Source organism: Marmota monax, unplaced genomic scaffold (assembly GCF_021218885.2).
Source record: "Marmota monax isolate L192 unplaced genomic scaffold, Marmota_monax_Labrador192_F-V1.1 WCK01_AAM20220418_F8-fsc00220, whole genome shotgun sequence".
NCBI classification, from domain to species: Eukaryota; Metazoa; Chordata; class Mammalia; order Rodentia; family Sciuridae; genus Marmota; species Marmota monax.
In genome coordinates this window covers 2,398,200-2,417,613 of record NW_026693909.1, presented here as the reverse complement: position 1 = coordinate 2,417,613, position 19,414 = coordinate 2,398,200, and the positions used below count along the sequence as shown (strand labels likewise).

The 19,414-nt window shown below is 60.2% G+C and overlaps 1 protein-coding gene across 3 annotated transcripts in view; it reads left to right on the top strand.

The window, feature by feature from the left end:
• Ccdc40 (coiled-coil domain containing 40) overlaps positions 1-19,414 on the top strand; it is a 43,258-nt gene that overhangs the window by 21,899 nt on the left and 1,945 nt on the right. For all 3 annotated transcript variants that reach the window (XM_058585279.1, XM_046463320.2, XM_058585280.1), the window contains exons 8-19: positions 1,568-1,725; positions 1,896-2,018; positions 4,081-4,202; positions 8,490-8,733; positions 8,833-9,015; positions 12,049-12,294; positions 12,910-13,123; positions 14,369-14,538; positions 14,682-14,773; positions 15,898-16,018; positions 17,956-18,144; positions 19,191-19,349. In XM_058585279.1, coding sequence (XP_058441262.1) covers positions 1,568-1,725; positions 1,896-2,018; positions 4,081-4,202; positions 8,490-8,733; positions 8,833-9,015; positions 12,049-12,294; positions 12,910-13,123; positions 14,369-14,538; positions 14,682-14,773; positions 15,898-16,018; positions 17,956-18,144; positions 19,191-19,349 — 2,021 coding nt within the window. The remainder of the gene's footprint in view (positions 1-1,567; positions 1,726-1,895; positions 2,019-4,080; positions 4,203-8,489; positions 8,734-8,832; positions 9,016-12,048; positions 12,295-12,909; positions 13,124-14,368; positions 14,539-14,681; positions 14,774-15,897; positions 16,019-17,955; positions 18,145-19,190; positions 19,350-19,414) is intronic.

Sequence of the window (19,414 nt, the reverse complement as noted above, 5' to 3'; positions counted from 1 at the left end):
CCTTGGCTAACAGGGAATGAACCTTTAAAAGGACGTCTGAAACCTTGACTTAGCTGCTCACACGGCAGAGGGTGGGATGGGTGCTCTTAAGGACGCGTGGAACTCACACCTGGTGTGTGAAGGTGGTGAAGTGGTCTGCTCAGTGCCATGCCAAGTCCCACGGACCGGTGGCTGAAACCAGAGATTCATTTCTCACAGCCCTGGGGGCTGCACGTCCCCGATGGTGGTGTTGTGGGGCTGGCTCCTCCGGTGGCTCCTCAGTGTGCGATGGCCTCTCCTCCTGAGTCTCTCAGGGAAACCCCTCTGTGTCTTGGTCTCTTATGAGAACACAGGCTGGGCCAGGGCTACCCTAGTGCCCCACTTGGCCTTGGCACCTCTTTAAAGGCACTATGTCCAGGTGCAGTCACATTCGGAGGAGCCCAGGGGTCAGGATGTCCGTGATCCGGAGCAGAGCTCAGCCCTGCGCAGAGCTTCCGTTGGCTCTGTCTCCTTGAAGGACAGTCAGGCAGTGCTTGCCCAGACGCAGCATGGACGCCCTGGCACACCCATGCTCCCTGGCAGGAGCAATCTCAGATGACAGCGAACTGTGCGAAAGGGAGCAGGCCGTAGCTCAGAGGTGGAGCCTGGGCGCCATCACCAAGGGCAGTGACTGGCAGTCACCACAACAGAGACTGCCCGAGTGGGTCCGAGAGAGGGATAAAGACCCCAGAAGAGAAGAGAACGCTCCCTTCCAGGGCCTAAGGAGTCCGTCAGAGGAATGGAGTCCTGAGCAGGAGAAGAGGAGAAATAGAGAAATCGTGGATGAGGAGCGTCCACGTTGGTGGAACTGTCACCCCACAGGTCCAAGGAGAGCTGCCCGGTGCCTCACCGTCACACTGATGAGAACCCAACCCTGAGGCAGCCGGAGGGAGCCCCGACACAGCCAGCCAGTCTCCCTGAGGGGCTGCCGCCGCCCCGCTCCTGCCTCCGGATCCGGTAGACAGGAGCGCACGTTCACAGCGCTGGAAATTCCACAGTCACTGGGCCTTTAAAAGCATCTTCTTTTGGAGCTTGGGCTGTGTCCTTCGAGGGCAGCCCTGAGCCTCTGGTGGGTGCGCTCTGCCCTGGCGCACGCCACGCCAGGGAGCAGCGATTCTTTGTTGAGGCACAGCTGCCCAAACAGGTGGCCATTCCAGCAGCCTCACCATCAATCTCATGGGACTCTCCTTAAAGGGAATCCATTCCTTGGGGTCCAGTCTTTTGGGGGAACACAGATAAAAACCGTTCTCCAGCTCTGAGTGGGGATGGGAAGTACTGCCTGCTGGAGGCCCAGCCTGGGGGCCGCCTCACCCTGGGGCCCGCACTGGCCCTGGTCAAAGCCTGGGTCTTTGTGGTCCGAGCACAGTCCCAGCCCACCTGGCAGCATGGTCCCCGGCCCTGCCCGGTGATGGTGGGGGTCCCGGGTGCTGCCCCTCCCCTCCTTCCAGGCCACGCAACGCGCGGGAGGAGCTGACGGCCTGCTCCTGACTCCGCAGTGGCAGCCCTGCAGTTGGAGATGGAGAGCTGACGGCCGCTCCTGTCTCCCCAGTGGCAGCCCTGCAGTTGGAGATGGAGAGGCTGGCCCTGAATCTCTTCTACATGCAGAACGTGGGCCAGGACGTGCGGGACGACATCTGCGTGATGAAGCAGGTGGTGAACAAGGCCGAGGTGGAGCGCACTCGGGCGGAGGCGGAGAAGAGAAAGCAGGTGCGCCGAGGGTCCCGCAGCCGGTCATCTCTGAACCTTCCCTCGGCTGCCCACGGGGCCCTGCCAGTGGAGAGGACGAGGCAGCCTGGGCGCTGACTTGGGTCGGGTTGTGGATGTGGTCCTCAGGTGTGGACAGGTCTTCTCTGAGCACCTTCTCATCCTGAACCCAGGACCTGTTCGTGGACCAGCTCACCATGCGGACCAGCCAGCTGGAAGACGACATCTCTCTGTTCGAGGCGCAGTACCTTGCCCAAGCTGAGGACACCCAGACCTTAAGGAAAGCAGTGAGTGAGGTAAGAACGCCCCTGACACTCCCACTCCTGGGCCGTGGAGTCTTCTGGGCTGTGCCACCATTGATGCCACCATTGACGAGTGACTGCAAACGGCCGCGAGTCCAGAGAGTCAGGACGCCGGGCCTTGCCCATCTGCCCATCTCCTTTAGCCTCTGGGAACCCCTGGCCGTGCCCATGGTGAGGTCCAGCAGGTGCCCCAGGGCCCTAGGACAGGGCGTGGAAGTTCTGCCAGGAAGTGAGGCACTTCCAATGCTGGGGGACCCTTAGCAAGTCCTGAGCCGGCTGCCAGCCTCTTCTGCAGAGGACTGAAGTCTTGGTGACAGTTCTCAGCCCTGGGGTGGCCGGCACTCCCAGGCAGTGCCACCGTCTGCCCCAGGAGGAGGAGGGTCACAGAGGTGAGCTCCTGGGTAGGAGCTGTGGCTGTCAACCAGGAACCAAAGTGACCTAGCTGGGGTTCACCTGAGTTGCTGTCTGCATTCGCTAGTGCAGGAATGACTCAGAAGTCATCAAACACAAGAAGAGGGGACTTGAGGGAGGGACAGCAAGCCTGGTCCAGGGTGGCAGGAGGAGGGTGTGGCATCGCCAAGCCGTCTGTCCTGTTCACCTGGGAACACCATCAACCCAGGGTGGGTTCCATTCACACCTCAGGGGGAAGCTGAGCCTCTTGGTTAAGAAAGTGCTTCTGGAGTTTTCCAGCCAGGAATCGGGGCAGGGAAGGTCCGGTGGGGCAGCCAGCTGACCCATACCTGGGACGGAAGGGTTCCCAGCACGTGGGCCTGAACCCAAGAGAGTCCTGGGCCAACTGGGACAGGGTCACCCTCGTGCTGCCCCCCCCCCCAGGTACTAAAACACACTGGAATGAGGTAGGGAGCCGACAGAAAATGTGGGTCCAGTGGAGTCTGCTCACGGGCGGTCACCAGGGAAAATCAGCCCTTCCCTCACACCAGCCACCACAGCAAGTTCCAGGGGGAATCAAGTATCTGAACGGGGAATGGACCAGGAGGTGAAAGGAAATATCTATATAATCCGGGTCCTGCCTCTGGGGACCATCTTTGGCCCAAGGTCAAGGTCCTGCCTCTGGGGACCGCCCTCTTGCTAGCACAGTCCCAAGGTGAGAACAGGGTGCCTGAGGCCCGGGGCGAGCTTTTATGGGCAAAATCTCCCTAGAACTGCAGCCTTTCTCCACCTGTGAGGGCGGGCAGAGCCCTGGTCACACCCTCAGGGTCCCGCCTGGTCCCTCCTCTTGATACCCAGCGTGGGCGTGGGATCTCATCATGAGTTGGGGAGGGACGGACCACTGCCCACCACAGAGGGTGTGAGGAGGCTTGGAGAATCCCCAGAACCCAGCGCCCTGGGGCGACGCTGCAGGGTTTCTGCTTTCTTGAGGCCTGTTTGCACCTTTGCCCCCGATCCTGGCGTGGCTCCACCAGGACAGGGGCCTCCCAGGGCTTTGATTTTCCTTCCTGGGCCAGCAGGTGCCCGGGATGCTCCTCTGGTGAACTGAGAAGCCAGTGAGCAGCTGATGGAAAAGGCGGGCCATCCCCACTGAGCTGTCAAGGGCCGAGGAGCCCGAGGGAAGCCCAGCCTCCACCCTGGACCTCCACCCCGGGCCTCCACACAGGGTCCCTCCCTGCTGTCAAGACCCTTATTGAGGACAACACTTAATTTGTAGCAAAATCACTCCCCTTCCCCCAAATATCACTACTTGGACTTCATTCCAAGGAAACTACTAAAACACACTCAAACGACACGTTGATACTTTAGAAAAGCCATAGATAAAATGAAAAGCGCCTCACTGGGAAGACAGGCTCCACCCCTGTTAGAAAGAACACACTTGGGCCAACCAGGCGGCAGCCAGCAGCCTTGGGGACTCCCAGCCCCGAGGACCTCAGCCCCTGCCAGAGGCTTGAAGGGATTCCAGGCTTCCTTGAAGCCCGTTAGGCTTCCTGTTACCCCTTGCTGTTGCGTGACAAGAAAGAGGGCAGACGGGGCGGAGGGGGGGGAGAGGCGGCTCCCGAGAAGCCCTCGCCCTCACCTGTGCCCGCGGCCCCTCCCGCGGCAGGCCTGCATGGAGATAGACGCCATCAACATGGAGAAGAAGCGCATCCTGCAGCAGTGGTCCACCAGCCTGGTGGGCATGAAGCACCGCAACGAGGCGCACCGCACCATCACGGAGGCCCTCAGGTATGGCCACACGGGGCTCACCCGTCCCGGGGAGCAGCAGCCAGGTGGCAGGCGGGCTGGGGAACGCGAGGGCATTGGGCAGTCTAGCAGGCCCCCTCAGTCCCACCTCTCCAGGTCCGCGGATCTCCAAGGTTCCCACTCTCGAAGGCCCTGGGGCAGCAAGGCTCCTGCTCACATTTCCTGGCAGGATTAGGGAAAGGGAAAGAGAAGGGGTGGACCCTGGGACACAGCCTCCCCTTGATGGGCAGACTCCCCTCCGGAGGCAGAAACCCCCTCCCTCCCGACTGTTCCGCCTGGGGGATGCTGTCCACCCAGAATCCCCAGTTCCACTCCCATGGAAGGGTGGGAGGAGGCTGCTCTGAGACAGGGGATGTTGGAGACGTGGGTGCTGCGTGGATTCCCAAAGCCACCCAGGGACAGGGCCTCTGGACCTGGGACCCGGAAAGCTGGGTTCTGGAGGTGGCATGTGGCTCCCGCGCGGCACGCTCTCGCCACGGCTGTCCTGTCGTTGCCACCTCTGGCACCCACGGGGGCAGTGCAGAGCGGGCCCTCGGGTCGAGGAGCGAACGCCTCTGCCCGCAGCGAGCCTGGTGCCGTCCGGGCAGCCAGGAGAACCAGGTGCTGTGATTTTTAAAATGCTGAGGTGTACGCGACTGGATTAAAAGTCCTCACTCCTCCTCTTCCCTCCATCAACAAAACAAAGCCAAGGGGCCTCTGGAACATTCTGTCTGAAGACTCATTTCCCTTTAAATATATAGGAAGAGGAGCCCAGGCCAGTTGTGGCCGGACAGATGTCTCCCTGCCCTGCAGGGGCTAACTGGTCTGCAAATCTCGGCCACCTGCCCAACGCTGGTGCTCAAGGCCATCTGACCACTTGCGTTAGTGGCCCGGTGACCTTGAGTAAGGCTGCAGCAGAGGAGGGTCTCTTAGAGGGCTCAGCACTGGCGGCTCCCCAAGCCTGGTGGCCTGAGTCCCTGGGAAATGCAACACCTCCATGACCTCCTGTTGTCCAGCTTCCTATGCCCCCAGGACTTCACTGTGTCCTCTCTGCAAATTGTCCCCCTTGACTCGTCCCCCTGGCCGTCCCTACATGTCCTTAGAGATGTAGCTTGGCCACACCCTACCCATCTTTTTAAACTTTTAATCTTCTGAATGGATATCATACATCTTAGTTAAAAACATTGCAAAACCATGTACGACTTGAGCCCCCTCCCAGGGCAGCCCCCAGTGTCCTCCCGTACACCAAGGCTCCGGTTGCCTGGGTCTCCTGTCCTAGCTTCCCCTGTGAGCCAGGGACGCAAGCCCAGGTGGCCTTCCTTTTCTGCCCCGCCCCGTACCGCGCACTGTCTGCACCTGCTTCCCCAGCACCGTTCAGAGCCGCTCCTGTGCTCTGCTGGGAGGGTGCGGTGCTGTCCACCCTGGCTCCTGAGGGCTCCAGTGTGTCCCTCCCACGGGGTTGCCATGTGTCACCAGGCCTGGAATGCTCTGTCATGCAGGGTGCAGCCTGCGTTCTCTCACACCCTGGGTTCCAGGGTACATAGGTCTGCAGGCGTCACCAGAGAGACTGTGACCGTCACGTCCCCACCAGCAGTGTGTCAAAGTGCTCTGACAGTTCAACACATTTTCACACCTTAGGGTTGTGCCAGTGGGACTGGTGAACAAAGTAGGCATCTGGTGTTTAAAAATGGGTGTGCACAGTGTCCAGTGAACGTCTCAGTGAAACAGTGCACACTCGCCGGCACCCAGGGAGCTTAAGGCCTCTGCGCCCTGCAGTTGTGCACCCAGCCCCTGCCTCCGCCCCCACATCACGGTCGGCCTTTCCAAGGAGCAGGGGCCACTGTGAGAACTGTAAGCGTGACCGCAGGGCCGCTCTCTGCACCCAGAAGGTTTGGAGAGGGAAATCTGAGCCAGCTGAACAGGTCGGGAGCAGCCTCACTCAGGACTTCCTGAACACCGGCGGTCAGCCCTCAGGTGTGCAGGCCTGCAGGACATTTAGAAAACAGACAGAAATGGAGGCACTCCTGGTCAGGCTGCAGGCCCGCGGCCACGCTGCTGGCTGGCCCCCCTCCTGGGGCTCAGCAGGCCACTGACTGGAAGCAGTTTTGCAGTCTCACCAGGAGCCTTTGTCCTCTGGTCAGTTACATGAATCCAGCTCACCAGAGGCTGACGCGGCCACAACAATGCCCCCTCCCCACCTGCATCATGAAAAATCAATATGAAGGTCTGAACAGAGGCTGCCTCCTTGACTGGCCAGCTCCCATCTGTGGCAAGAACATGGGGCAGTGACACAGGTGCTGCCAGGGACCTGGGGGTGGAGCACCGAGGCCCTGGCCCCTTCTGCTTCTGCCTCTCACCCAGAGCACCTGGCCATCTGTCTGGCTGGCAGGAGTCCCGCAGCCTCACCGGCTGGGTGGCCTTTTCCTCTCGGCTGCCCGGGGCATTGCTTCAGGTAGTGAATCCCTCCAGCAGGTTCTGGCCAAGACGCGCTGTCTCTCCAGTGGCTTGCACACCTCTTCACCCTACAGGGAGACGTCGCTTTAACTCTTGCCTGGTCATCCGACTTCCCAGAGACTTCCCAGTTCTTGGGGCCAGCACCTTAAGATGGCCCCCTGTGTCTCAGACGCAAGCGGCAGGTTTGGCTCGGGTTCTAAGCGCCTGGCCTTCCCTGTCTGCCTCATTCTGCTGTCTCTCCAGGCAGCTTTCGGGGTCTTGCCCGCTATCCTGAATGGCAGGGGAAACCTGAACCGCGGGACTCAGCTGTCACCCTGCTCCAGAGGGAAGCAGAAGGTTGGCCTCGGGGACTTCCTTCCCCTCAGTCCTGACCAGGCAGAGGTGGCTCAGCCCCGCGAGCCCCCCCCCACCCCGCATCCGTCTGTGGGAGGACAGGGGCTACCCTTGCTGGCGGCTTGGCTTGATGCATCCGGACGCCCTGGGTGCAGGACCAGCGGTCTGTGCTTCCCGGGGCCGACCACATCCCGTCCTGTGGCTGAGCCATTTCGCCCGGGGGGTGGGAGGGTGGCCGAGGGTTGACCTGCTCCTGAGGGAACTGAGATGCCACGGCCTCTGCCACGCGCTGGTTCCCAGTGGCATTTCCAGCGGCAGCACAGGAGAGCCCTGCTGCTCTCACCCGCGCTGGGACCAGGGTCCTGTGCGCTGTGGCCATCAGCAGAACCGCCTTGTGCTCCTTGTTAAATCGCGTGGTCCACCTGAGGGTTCTTTTTATATTCTGCAGACTAGTTCTTTCTTAGATGTGTGTTTTGAAATATCTCCCTCCGGTCCGTGGCTCATCTTCTCTTCTCTTAACAGTGTCTTTGAAGAAACCCAAAAAGAGGTCTAAATTTTTTGTCAATTTCTTCCTTTTCTGGTTTTTGCTTTTTTATGGGGGTGCTGCCTGCCCCGGGGCTGTGGCGGCTTTCTCTGTTTTCTGCACGGGCTCCTGGTGGTGGCGGCTCTGATGGTCAGGAGTGCCATCCACTCTGTTGCGTTTTGCCGTGTCTGGGGGGGGTCCTGGCCAGCTTCTCTCCTTGATGCTGTGTTGGTGGAATCCGTTCTGTTCCGCTGGTGTCTGTGACTGTGCTTTCACCAGACCACCCTGTGCTGATAACTGTGGCTTTGTAGGAAGGATGGCGATCACAGTCGCAGTGGACAGTTCCCCTCCCCCTGGACCTGATAAGTTAATTCTAACATGTATTTGGAAACCTAAAGGAGTTAGAATTGCCAAACTAATTTTGTAAAAGAACAACCAAGACTCCCTGTGTCTGATTTCAGCACCGCTGTCCAGAATCTTCAAAACTCGATGTTGACCGTAGGCGTTTCCACTGTGGGAGGCTGAGGGGAGGGAGCCACAGAACTTAGAGGAATCCGCCTCACATTCCTCCAGCCGCACCACTAACTGCAAGTCTCTTAAATGGTCCATGCTGCAGTGTGGGGGCCAGTACCCTGCTGACCGCCCGTGTGACTCAGGCAGGAATGGTGCTTCCTCTCTAGGGCTGTTGTGAGGGAGGAGGACGGCGGGCAGTGGAGCCCAGCAAAAGGCCTGGCCCTCCCTTGTTCCCTTCTCCCGTCGTCACGACACGGAGTCTCATGCGTGGGCTTTCAGTGGTTATGGTTCTGTGGGTGCGTTAGAAAACAGCAGTCAAATGGGCTTCGATCAGAAGAGTTGTTTCCTGACGCATTTCTCTGCATGTCGTCCACTTGGTGAGGTCTTCAGAGCCGGGTGGGGCTGCGTGCCTTGGTCCCTGATGTCTGTCCCGCAGGTCACTGACTGTGCTGTCTCGCCTTCTGCAGAGAATGCCAGCACCAAGCCAAGTCCGTCGACAGCGAGCTGGAGGCCTACAAGAAGTCCATCATGAAGGAGGAAGAAAAGAATGAGAAGCTGGCCAGCATCCTGAACCGGACAGAGACGGAGGCCAACCTGCTGCAGAAGCTGACCACACAGTGCCTGGCTAAGCACGAGGTTCTGCAGAATGAGTTCAACACCTACAGGCTCACCCTGCAGAACACAGAGGACGCCCTGAGCAAGGGCCACCAGGTGCGGTGGTGTCCCCCCCCCCCGCTGCAGGTGGAGGCCCTAGCCAGCCCTCACGGGTCCACCCTGAGGCACTGTCCACCCATGGCTCTTCCTTTCCAGGAGCATGCAGCTGTTACAAGCGAGCTGCAGAGTATCCAGCAGACCACCCACCAGGAGCTGGACCTGCGGCACAGGATGGACGCCTCCATCATGGACAAGCTGCAGGAGCACATGACCTCCAACAAGATGACCAAGTACTTCAAGCAGCTCCTGCTGAGGCTTCAGAAGAAGAAGACCAACATGGTAGGGCAGCACCTCCCTGAGAGTGGGTGTGGAGGCAAGGGTCTCCTGATGCCCACACATGGCACAGGAGGTGCCCACAAAGGGGCACGGAAGGGCGGCAGGGCGTGACAGAGGGGACCTCTCATCCCCACCACGATGGCCCCTCTCAGAGCCCCGCCATTCCCTCCTGGAAACATTTCTGTGCACGAACACACTCATCCTCGCTCACACACACACACACACACACACACACACACTCGTCCCCATTCATACACATGCCCACGCACATGTACACGTACGCACACCCACGCATACACTCATACTCCTGCAAACACACGCGTGAACACACCCCAGACACATGGCCTCTCATCCGATGCCTTCCTCTCGCCCCATTTGAACCCACATTGCCTAAGTTTTGCTGGACGGTGACACAGGGGACAGTGCGTGGATGCTGCATGGTTTCCTCCACTGCAGCGACGGTTTCGCACAGCGCCATCCCATGCCGCTGAGTACCCTTGGCCCAGCGACTCTTCATTCCTGCCTTACATTCCGCTCTCCCTTCAGGAGTGCTCTTGTTGGAAGCTTTGGGCTGCTTCTAGGCTCAACGCCACCACAGCCCCGCGCTCTGCGCTCTGTGTACAAGTCCTTGTCCACCCTTCTGAAGGCAATGGCCAGAGCCAGGGTCCTGGGCCCAGGGCATGAGCATTTTAGGTGGATACACGCTGCCTGGGAGCGTCACTTTCCACCACCACCCAAGGACAGGGAACCCCCAGCTGTGAGCTCACTGGGGTCTCAGCGGCTGTTGGGGGTCCCTCATGTCCTTAGAGAAAAGATTCCTTACTTCAATTCTTTGTTCTCTGGCTCTTCCTATGGTGTGACCCTGGGAGTCCTGCCCTGAGGAGGTTCCTGTGGAGGACGCTCAGAGGCTGCTGCAGCCACCTTATCAGCAGCCCCCACCCACCCACCGCAGACACCCCAGGAGAAGGGCCGCTCGCTCTGGTTGATGGCACCAGGGAAGTGGGGAACACAGGGCTGGAACCAGGTGGCCACAGGGGCCTGGACAGCCCAGCTGACATGGCAGCTCCCTGGGAGCAGAACAGGGGCCACAACCACCAGGCAGGAAAAGCAGGTGGTCCTGGGTGCTCTGAGCCCGTGAGGAGCATGGTGGGTGTGAGTGAAGCAGACTGCCTGCCCTGGTGTGGCAGCCAGGCAGATCCCCAGGTCCCCAGGTCCCCAGGTCCCTGCCCTGTTCCTTCCTGGGTAGCTGCCAGGGCCAAGCATGTGCTACCACCTCTGTCCAGAAGAGGGCAGGAAAGAGTCTCAGACCAACAAATCCGTCCACCGTGACAGGGGACACTGTTTGAAGGCTCTAAAGGCCAGCTCTGGGGGCAGGCAGGGCAGGGCAGACGCGAGGGCATATCTGGGAAGGTGAACAGAGGGTGGGCGGACAGGATTCCATCCAGAGTTAGGATCAGAGGGAGGGTGAGCAGGGGTCAAGGAGGGTGGGGGCAGTTAACTGGGGACAGTGCCGCTGTCCTGGGGGAGGAGCACAAGCCGCCTGAGCCTGAGTGGGCAGGCAGAGCTTTCTGGGTGACCTGGCTGGTGACAGAGGGAGCCTGTGGGGCAGAGGTTGAAAGGGACCCAGGAAGCGGAGCCCCTAGCAGGAGAGCAGGAAGAGAGGGGGCGTTGGGAGGCATTGACCCCCGCATGGACCCTGTCTCAGGGTGGCCTTGCCAGAAGAAATGGGCATCGGGCTGGTCCAGAGAGGGCCAGTGGGCCGCGCCATTCCCGCTAGACAAGAGAGGCTGGACATTGGATGCCAGGTGGGTGGGGTCTGGGCTTTACAGTCAGAAGTGAGTGTGGGACGTGCAGCCAGTAGGGGTCACAGAGGAGAGGCCGAGGTGGCCCCCAGGAGGGCTGGAGTCGGCAGGAGCCCTGGGCCTTGAGAGGGAGGAGGACCCTGTTCTTGAGCCAACAGCCTCTGCCTGTCCCCAGGACCAGTTGGTGCTGAGCCTGGCTGCCTCCGGATCTTCACACTGACCTCTCAGTGACCTTCGCAGGAAGGGAAGCCTGAATCTGTCTCCCTCCCCAACAGAGCCCAGCAGGAGGCAGGTGGCCATGAGGCCTGGGGCAGCGGGGAGCCTGTGCAGCCCTGGCCTGCCCTGTGGCCTGTGCTGGCCACCAGAAGCCAGCGCCCCGGCCTGAGTGGGGTCTGCGCTCCACAGAAGGATCTTTTCTGTCCAGAATCTTGTCCAACTTTTCAGAAAAATGGAAGGACATTTGTCCCATTGAAAACAAAAGAAGTTTGGTGTTTTCTGCAGCGTTATTTAGTAATATTTATAATAGGTTGCGAGCTCCAAGAGGCAGGGGTCTCGTCTTCCTCCCTGATGTCTGTCTGCCAGCCGCCCAGAGCAGCAACACAGTGCCCCAGTAGGGACGGGTGAAGTCGGGAATGGCCATCTGGTGATCATGGCTGCCTCATACGCTGTCACAAAACCTGGTGTCGTACAGCCGCTAAAAAGTGCTTGACTGGAGGGGCTGGGGCTGGGACTCAGTGGTACAGCGCTCGCCTGGCATGTGCGAGGCACTGGGTTTGATCCTCAGCACCCCATAAAAATCAATAAAATAAAGGTGTTATGTCCATCGGCAACTAAAAAAAAAAAATTAAGTACATGACCTAGAATATCAGAAGTGATTTGCCAAAGGCCAGAGCGGGTTACAACCCAATAAGTGGAGTGTGGACCTGGTTCTGTTCTGTGGGAGGAGGAGAGGAGAGCTCCCAGGTGGGCATGGCGGTGGACCTCGACGCTACAGGGATGTCGCGTCCCGCCTGTGCTGCTCTGGGTCTTACCTCGCCCCTCCACGTATGCTGCTGTTTGTTCAACAAGAAAACCCAGCAGCCTTACCTTTCTCTTAGTGAGAATTCGCCACGTGGGTTCCCGCGGGAAGGCCGCGTCCTCCTCCCCCACTGCCGCAGGAAGCCGGACGCCGGACGGGCCCGCTGCTCCAGAACCCTGGGGAATCCTGCTCACCGAGTTCCTTTCACCGACTCAGGTGACACATCTTTCCAAACTCGATGGTGACATGGCTCAGGCCACGCTGGACATCACCCACACCAACTGCAGGCTGGACATGCATCAGAGGGTGCTGGGCGAGCTGGACAAGGAGGTGAAGAGGGTGAACGACCTCATCAGCAACAGTGAGAACGAGATCGCCCGGCGCACGGTCCTCATCGAGAGGAAGCAGGGCCTCATCAACTTCTTCAACAAGCAGCTGGAGCAGATGGTCTCGGAGCTGGGGGTGAGAGGCCAGGCAGGAAGGGCAGGGTGCCACTGACCAAGTCCCAGCCACTCAGCTCCACCCTGCCCCCAGGAGGGGAGGGCCTGGCCGGGTGGACCTCAGAACCCTGTGCCTTCTCGCCCAGCGCAGGGCAGCCGAGTGTTGAATTTGTTAATGGCCTGAGGGCCAGACAGACAGGTGAGGGCTGGATCTGACCTGCTGGCCACTGCTGCTGAAAATGAAGTGGTCTCATGAGTGTCAGGCCGGACTGTACCCACTGCCCGGGTCCTGGAACCCCCGCACCTTTCCGTGTGTCCGAGTCCCCGAGTGCCTGGGTGGTGGCCCGTGAGCTCTCGGGTAACTCCTGCCCTTTGGCTCTTCCATCCCCCAAACCCAATGGATTCCCCAGGAGCCAAACCTGAGCCTTGGCGGCTCAAGCCCCCTGTGTACCAGAGCCACACCTACGAGGGCTCCTTAGGGCTTAGACCTGGGGCCTCAAAACCAGCAAACTGGAGGTTCCCAGCCCTCCCGAGAGCCCCCGAGCCCCCAGAGCAGAAATCCAAGACTCTGCAGCCCACTCAAAGAGAGGCCTGAACCCAGAAGCTCGCTCCACATTTTGACATGTGTCCTTTTCAGGGGGAAGAATTAGGGCCCCTGGAGCTGGAAATCAAAAGGCTGACCAAGCAGATGGACGAGCACAATGCCAGTGTCAACCAGGCCCAGGTGACCTGGCTCCGCCTGCAGCAGGAGCTGGTCAAGGTCACGCAGGAGCGGGAGGAGCAGGTGGCGGCCCTGGACATGCTCAGGAAGGACATCCGCATCATGGAGCAGAAGAAGCTTCGCACCGAGAGTGAGTGGCCTGCGGAGCCAGCCCGCCCGCTGGCCCCCGGGGAGGGGAGGGCAGGGGACTGGCTGCTGACATCATAGTCACAGGGTCAGGGCTGAGGAAACTGCCTGAGGTCACGGACCTCAGAGCTTCCTGGAGAGAGGGGCCTGTGAGACCCGACAAAGCCGGGGATCTCGGGGGACAAGGCCCCTGCTCAGCCATGTGGTACCCCATCCCCCCAGCTGGCTTAGAAAGCTGGCCTTTGGGGCTCCACCACACTACACCTAAGACCCAGTGGTCTGCCAGGGGACCAGGATGAGAGGGGGCCTCCTGGGCCACCACCCACCCACGTGCCACCTGCTGAGACACTCTCAGTCCCCCTGGTCCTGGATTGGGGATCTAGGTGGGTCAGCCCTGCCTTGAAGTCTCTACTGGAAATGCTGCCCAGCGGCTGGGGGGCTGTTCTGCCTGGCCCCTTCTGAAAGGCTCTGCTGCCTTCCTGCCCTGCCCTCCCCTACCCTTCCCTGCCCTCCCCTCCCCTGCCCTCCCCTCCCCTGTCCTCCCCTGCCCTGCCCTCCCCTGCCCTACCCTGCCCTACCCTCCCCTGCTCTCCCCTGCCCTGCCCTCCTCTGACCTGAGCTGCCCTCCCCTACCTTCCCCTGCCCTGCCCTCTCCTGCCCTCCCCTGCCCTGCCCTGCCCTGGGGAGCTGTCAGGTGGACACAGATGGGGAAAGCCAGGTGCCTGAGATGCAGACCATGCCGATGGGCTGAGGTCCACTGGGCGGGGGCAGATGGTGGAGCATCAGGTGACCAGGCCCTGGGCCGTGAAGGGTGGAGGGAGGGCAGAGGACCCCAGGGACAGCTGGACGGTGTCGTTCTCCCATGTTAATGTCAAGAATGTCTGTGTTCTGGGGACAAAGTCCTGCCCTTCCTGGAGATCCCTGAGCACCCCACGTCCCCGCTGTGCAAGGAACCCTGCAGGTTCTCAGGGAGGGAGCGCCCCCAGCCTCACTCCCTTCCTTCCTGGCACCCGCCTTCCCCAGCCTGGGCTCCCACAGCTCCTCAAGGGACCAGGAATGGGGAACCTTAGCACCAGAAAGAGACCTGTCCTGTCCCCAGCCTGGGAGGGTCAGGTCTAGGTGGGCCTCCAGGAAGGACCAGGGGACCCAGGGAGCTCCAGAGCGGCAGACCCTCACTGCCTTCCTGGGTGTCCCCGCGCGGTGGGAGGTCCCCGAGCCTGCTGGTCCCCACGTCTGCTCTCTGCTGCAGACAAGATTGAGCAAGAGAAGAAGGAGCGGAAGGAGATCGAGCGCCACACGCGGGACTTGGACAACGACCTCAAGAAGCTCAACCTGCTCCTGAGCAAGAGCCGGGGCAGCTCCCAGGAGCTGCAGCAGGACAACCTGGTGGCCGAGACGGAGTTCGTGCGCTCGCTGAAGGTCACCCCCCGGGCCCCGGGACCTGGGTGGGCGTCCTCCCTCAGACGTAGCTCCCGTGCTGCCGCGGGGTCCTCTCCAGAGCGGTCAGGAGGCTGGCCTGCCCCTCTGGCCCCAGCCTCCGAGTCCCGACCCTCCCTCCGCAGGCCGCCGAGAGGGAGACCATGGAGATGCAGGAGAAGCTGCAGCGGCTCCAGGAGGACAAGGCCACCGTCCTCAACAGCCTGGTGGAGGCAGAGTGAGTCCCGCCCACCATCCCCGGGGCCCTGGAGCGTCCTGGCGCCCACCCACTGCCAGGCTCTGGCCCGCCACCCTTGGTGCCAGTCGAGTGGCTGTCTCGGGTGTCAACTTCAAAACACGCCCGTTGTTTTCACGGAGTCTGCGCACTTCAGACCTCAGCCCAGTGAGCATCAGGGGAAGCGACTCTCTTTACCGGAGAGCCACTGCGCAGATGCATTTCTTTCTGGTTCAGTTTTGTCTTTGACATAAACGTTTCCCTGTGGTGCGCGCCTGTGGTCCCGGCTACCCGGGAGGCCGAGGTGGGGGCATCTCAAGTTGGAACCCAGTCTGGGTGACTTCGTGAGACCCCGTCTCAAAGTTGAAAAAAGAGAAGATTAAAAGGGCTGGGCTGGGGCTGGGGCTCGGCAGTAGAGCTCGCCCAGCACGTGTGAGGCCCTGGGTTCGCTCCTCAGCAACACATAAAGACAAATAAATAAAATAAAGGTGTTGTGTCCAACTACACCTAAAAAACAATGTTTAAAAGGGGGGGGCTGGGTGTAGCTCAGTGGTGGAGCACCCTGGGCTCAGTCCCAGGACTAGGGGAACAGGATCTCCTCTGAAGCCACCGGGGATCTTCACGGCTCTGTCCACTCCCTTGGGAACGGCGCTGTGCGGGCGCTGTCTGTATGCACCGTGATTCAAATCCCTCATCCAGGGGGGTGAATCACAAAGCCATCATCTCTTCCAGCAATTTAATATGATCTAAGCATAAAGCCATCCGTGGCCAGTGCCTTGGGGGCTGGCTCCTTGGAGACTTGACAGCTGTTAGACTGCAGGTCTCCTCGGGCCGGCGTCTCACTCCCTCTTAGGGTGACGTCTGTCGCCTTTTTTCCTCAACTCCTCAGACCTTCACACTGTCTTCCTGCCTCCCAATCTTCTCTCCTCCTCCTCCTCATCTGTTTCCCCATCACCCCACCTGCCAGAGGCCTGTCTGTCTCAAGGCCTGGCAGATCTTTTCTGTGAGGGGCCAGAGAGCAAAGGCTGTGAGCCTTGCAGTATGTGCCTCCCAGCTGCACACGATGTAGCCCTGGGAGAAGACCCCTGGTTTCTCCAGCTCTAACTCTGCCTCTCCTCCCTCCAAAGACACCAGATCATGCTTTGGGAGAGAAAAATCCAACTGGCAAAAGAGATGCGCTCCTCGGTGGACTCTGAGACAGGACAGACGGAGATTCGCACCATGAAGGCCGAGATCCACAGGATGAAGGTGGGTGCAGGGCCGCAGCCCTGGCGGGGCCCGGCACGCATCCCTCCATGGACCAGGACCAGACCAGGCCGAGGCCCTGGCTCCCCGGGGGGGACTGCCTGGCCACCCTGGCGGTGACAATGCCTGAGATTCCCTCCTGCACAGAGACCTCAATTCCTACCAAGCGCAGGCTTTGCACAGGCCCGGACCTGCCTCACCTCGGGGCCCGAGGCGCTGTGTCCTTCCTGCCCAGCAGAGATCACAGAACAACACAGGACACGCACACAGTGACACAGCCTTTTTTTTTCTTTTCTTTTCTTGGTACTGAGGCTGGAACTGTGGGCTTTCCCGTGCTTGGAAGCCCTTGTCCACTGAGCTACATCCCAGCCCTTTTGTAAACTTAAGACAGGGTCTCACTAAGTTGCCCAGGCTGGCCTTGAGCCTGCGGTGCATGGACACCTGACTTCAAGAAACACAACCTCATCCTTGCTGGAGCAATCAAGGCACTCGCCTGATATTTCACAGACAATTTCTCAACCCGCTAATGAGACATGTCCCACTGTGGGACAAGAAGAAACTCACAAGACAAAGGGTTCAGAGAGCCATCTGGTCCTTCACAGAATCCAGACTTCACTACCTTAAAAGGCTGACAATTAAATCCCCAAACCCTGAGGGTTCTCCCGAGAAGCAGATCCCACAGAACATAGCCACGGTCATGCACCACCTAGCAGGTGCCCTGCCAGTGCCGAGCCATCAGACAGCGCCCGCCTCCAGGGAGAGCGGACCTCTACTGCGCACTGACTGGCAGGCCAGGCTCTTGCAGGACGCCCTCACAGACCCCCCAGGGGTCGTGGGCACCAGCTATCTGGGCAGCCCTCGGTGACAAAAACTAACCATCACACCGTGTTAGGGTAACACCCGGTCCATCTTCCTGTGCACTGGATTCCCAAGAGGGAGCTACTGATAGGCAAATTTGTTTTTTAAACAACGTATTCATTTACTCACTCACTCAGTGCTGCTAGGGATGGAACCCTGGGCCTCCCGCAAGGCCAAGTGCTGTACAACTGGACTGAGTCCCCATCCCCAGAAGTACATTCCTAACACAGCCTGCCAGATTAGTATTCAAAATCAAGTGATGGTGGTTACGTCCCTACCAACTCCAAGTTCTGGTTTTTGTTCAGCTAGCTAGCTAGCTTTCTTTCGAGCCACATTAACCACTGAGCCACATCCCAGCCCTTTTTTGTATTTTGTTTAGAGACAGGGTCTCGCTGAGTTGCTTAGGCCTCACTAAATTGCAGAGGCTGGGTTTGAACTCTTGCCTCAGCCTCCTGAGCCGCTGGGATCACAGGTGTGGCCACCGCACCTGGCTTTGTTTTCTTCCAAGTCCACTTTGTCGAGGCCTATCTTCACATACAGTAAAATATGCTTATCTTAACATACAGTTGAGCTCGGTGCCATGGTGCACCCCCATATTCCAGCTACTGGGAGGCTGAGGCAGGAAGATCGAAGTTCCAGGCCAGCCTCAGCAACTGAGCAAGACCCTGTCTCAGAGTAAAAATAAAAAGGGCTGGGGCTGCAGCTTAGTCAGAGCCCCCGGTTCAACCCTCAGGACTGCAGAAAAGAAAAAGGAAAGATGACTCTGGGTTCTGACCCTGGCACGCACCTGTGTGGCCACAGCCACAGTCGAGGCCCCAACGGTTCTGTGGCTCCAGAACAGTCCCTTGTGCCCTGAGGTCGATCCTCCCAGCTCCACCATCCCGGCCACAGGCCCTGCACCCAGCTTCCCTCAGTGTCACCTCTCACCAAACCTCCGCGCGCTTGTCACAGCCAAGAAACCAGCCTGGCCCCGCCAACCAAGCCACCCACTCTGCTCAGGAACGCCCCTTTCCCGTCCCGAGTGGGAGGACCGCGGCGGAGGACCAGCTGTGCCCCGCCCAGCCCCTCTGTCCTGTGCCCAGGTCAAGCACGGGCAGCTGCTGAAGCAGCAGGAGAAGATGATCCACGACATGGAGCTGGCCGTGGCCCGCAGGGAGACCATCGTGACCCACGCCGAGGGGCAGAGCAAGATGGACAAGAAGGCGGTCACCCGGACGGACTTCCGCCACAGGCAGATGGAGCTGCGCAAGAAGATCAGGGACGTGCACAAGGTGGGCAGCGGGGGAAGGCCTGGACGCCCCCCGTGCTTTCCCACCCGTGGCCCCAGGATCCGGAGGTGCCCCTATGTCCCCCCCACCCACTGGCCCCCTGAGGAGCCTGCCCACCTGTCCAGGGCCTGCGGACCCCGGCCCAGTCCCACCATCCACCTGTCAGCAAATCCTCTCAGCAACTCACTCCAGGGCTGCAGTCGGGACTGCCGTGCTAAGGCTGTGACAGGGACGTGACGAGGGGGCAGCAGGCCAGCTTTGGCAATGGACACACCAATTTGTCCTGCTCTGATGACAGGAGTCACTGCAACCTCTGGGTCTGGCCACCATCTTATTACAAGGGGGACACAGGACCCCCGCTGGAGCCTGCTGAGTGAAGGCGTGGTGGCCCCCAGCTGGCCCGTGTTCAGCAGGGCTCTGTGTGCTGCTCTCCTGGGGACGGCCTTCCTGTCCCCCTAGCCACATCCTCTGAGCCTGTGGTGTGCCCTGCCTGCGGAGGGGTGGAGCCAGTGCTGCCCCTGCGCCCCTTCCCTGGTGACTGCCAGGCTGGGTTTCTGGGCTCAGACTTCCCAGGTTGGCCCACAGCCCCTGCTGACCAGCTGTGGGCCTGCATCTCCACACCTGCCCTGGGAGTAGGAGCAGGAGCTGCCTCCCTGTAGGCAAAGGGTTAAATGTGACAGCAGCCATGGCTCTGCACAGTGGGTGGCTTGGGGACACCTGAGAACATGGCCTCAGAGCCCTCATGTGGCCTCCTCTCTGTGCCTCCTCCTCAGGAGGGGAAGGGAGCGGCACTCAGGTGCTGTGGGGCAGTCCCTAGAAGTCTCCGGGGTGCCGAGGCAGAGGCCCTTCCTCGCTCCTCGTCTGTGGCATCAGCCTCTCTGGCATCCATTCCTTCTGCAGCTTCCTGTCCCATGTCCCCCTCCTCCCTGCCTCCCGTGTCTCCCGGTTCCCCACCAGGACCTCCTTGTCCTCCGGGCCCTAGCCTGGCATTCCTCTGTCCGCTACATGAGGGCCATGCAGGGGCCCAGCAGGTTCTGCTTACCTCCCAGGCCAACGAGGAGTGCACCAAGACCATCTCAGAGCTGGAAGAGACTCAGAAACTCATGAGCAGCTCCCTCCTTGAGAAGCAGGAAAAGCTGTCCATGATGCAGGCGGACTCCGACACGCTGGAGGCTGACCTCTGCCGGCTGGTGGCCCTCAAGCGACAGGTAAAAGCCAGGAGGTCACTGGGGCTCAGGCACCCTGGCAGAGGGGTACGCCACATGCAAGAGAA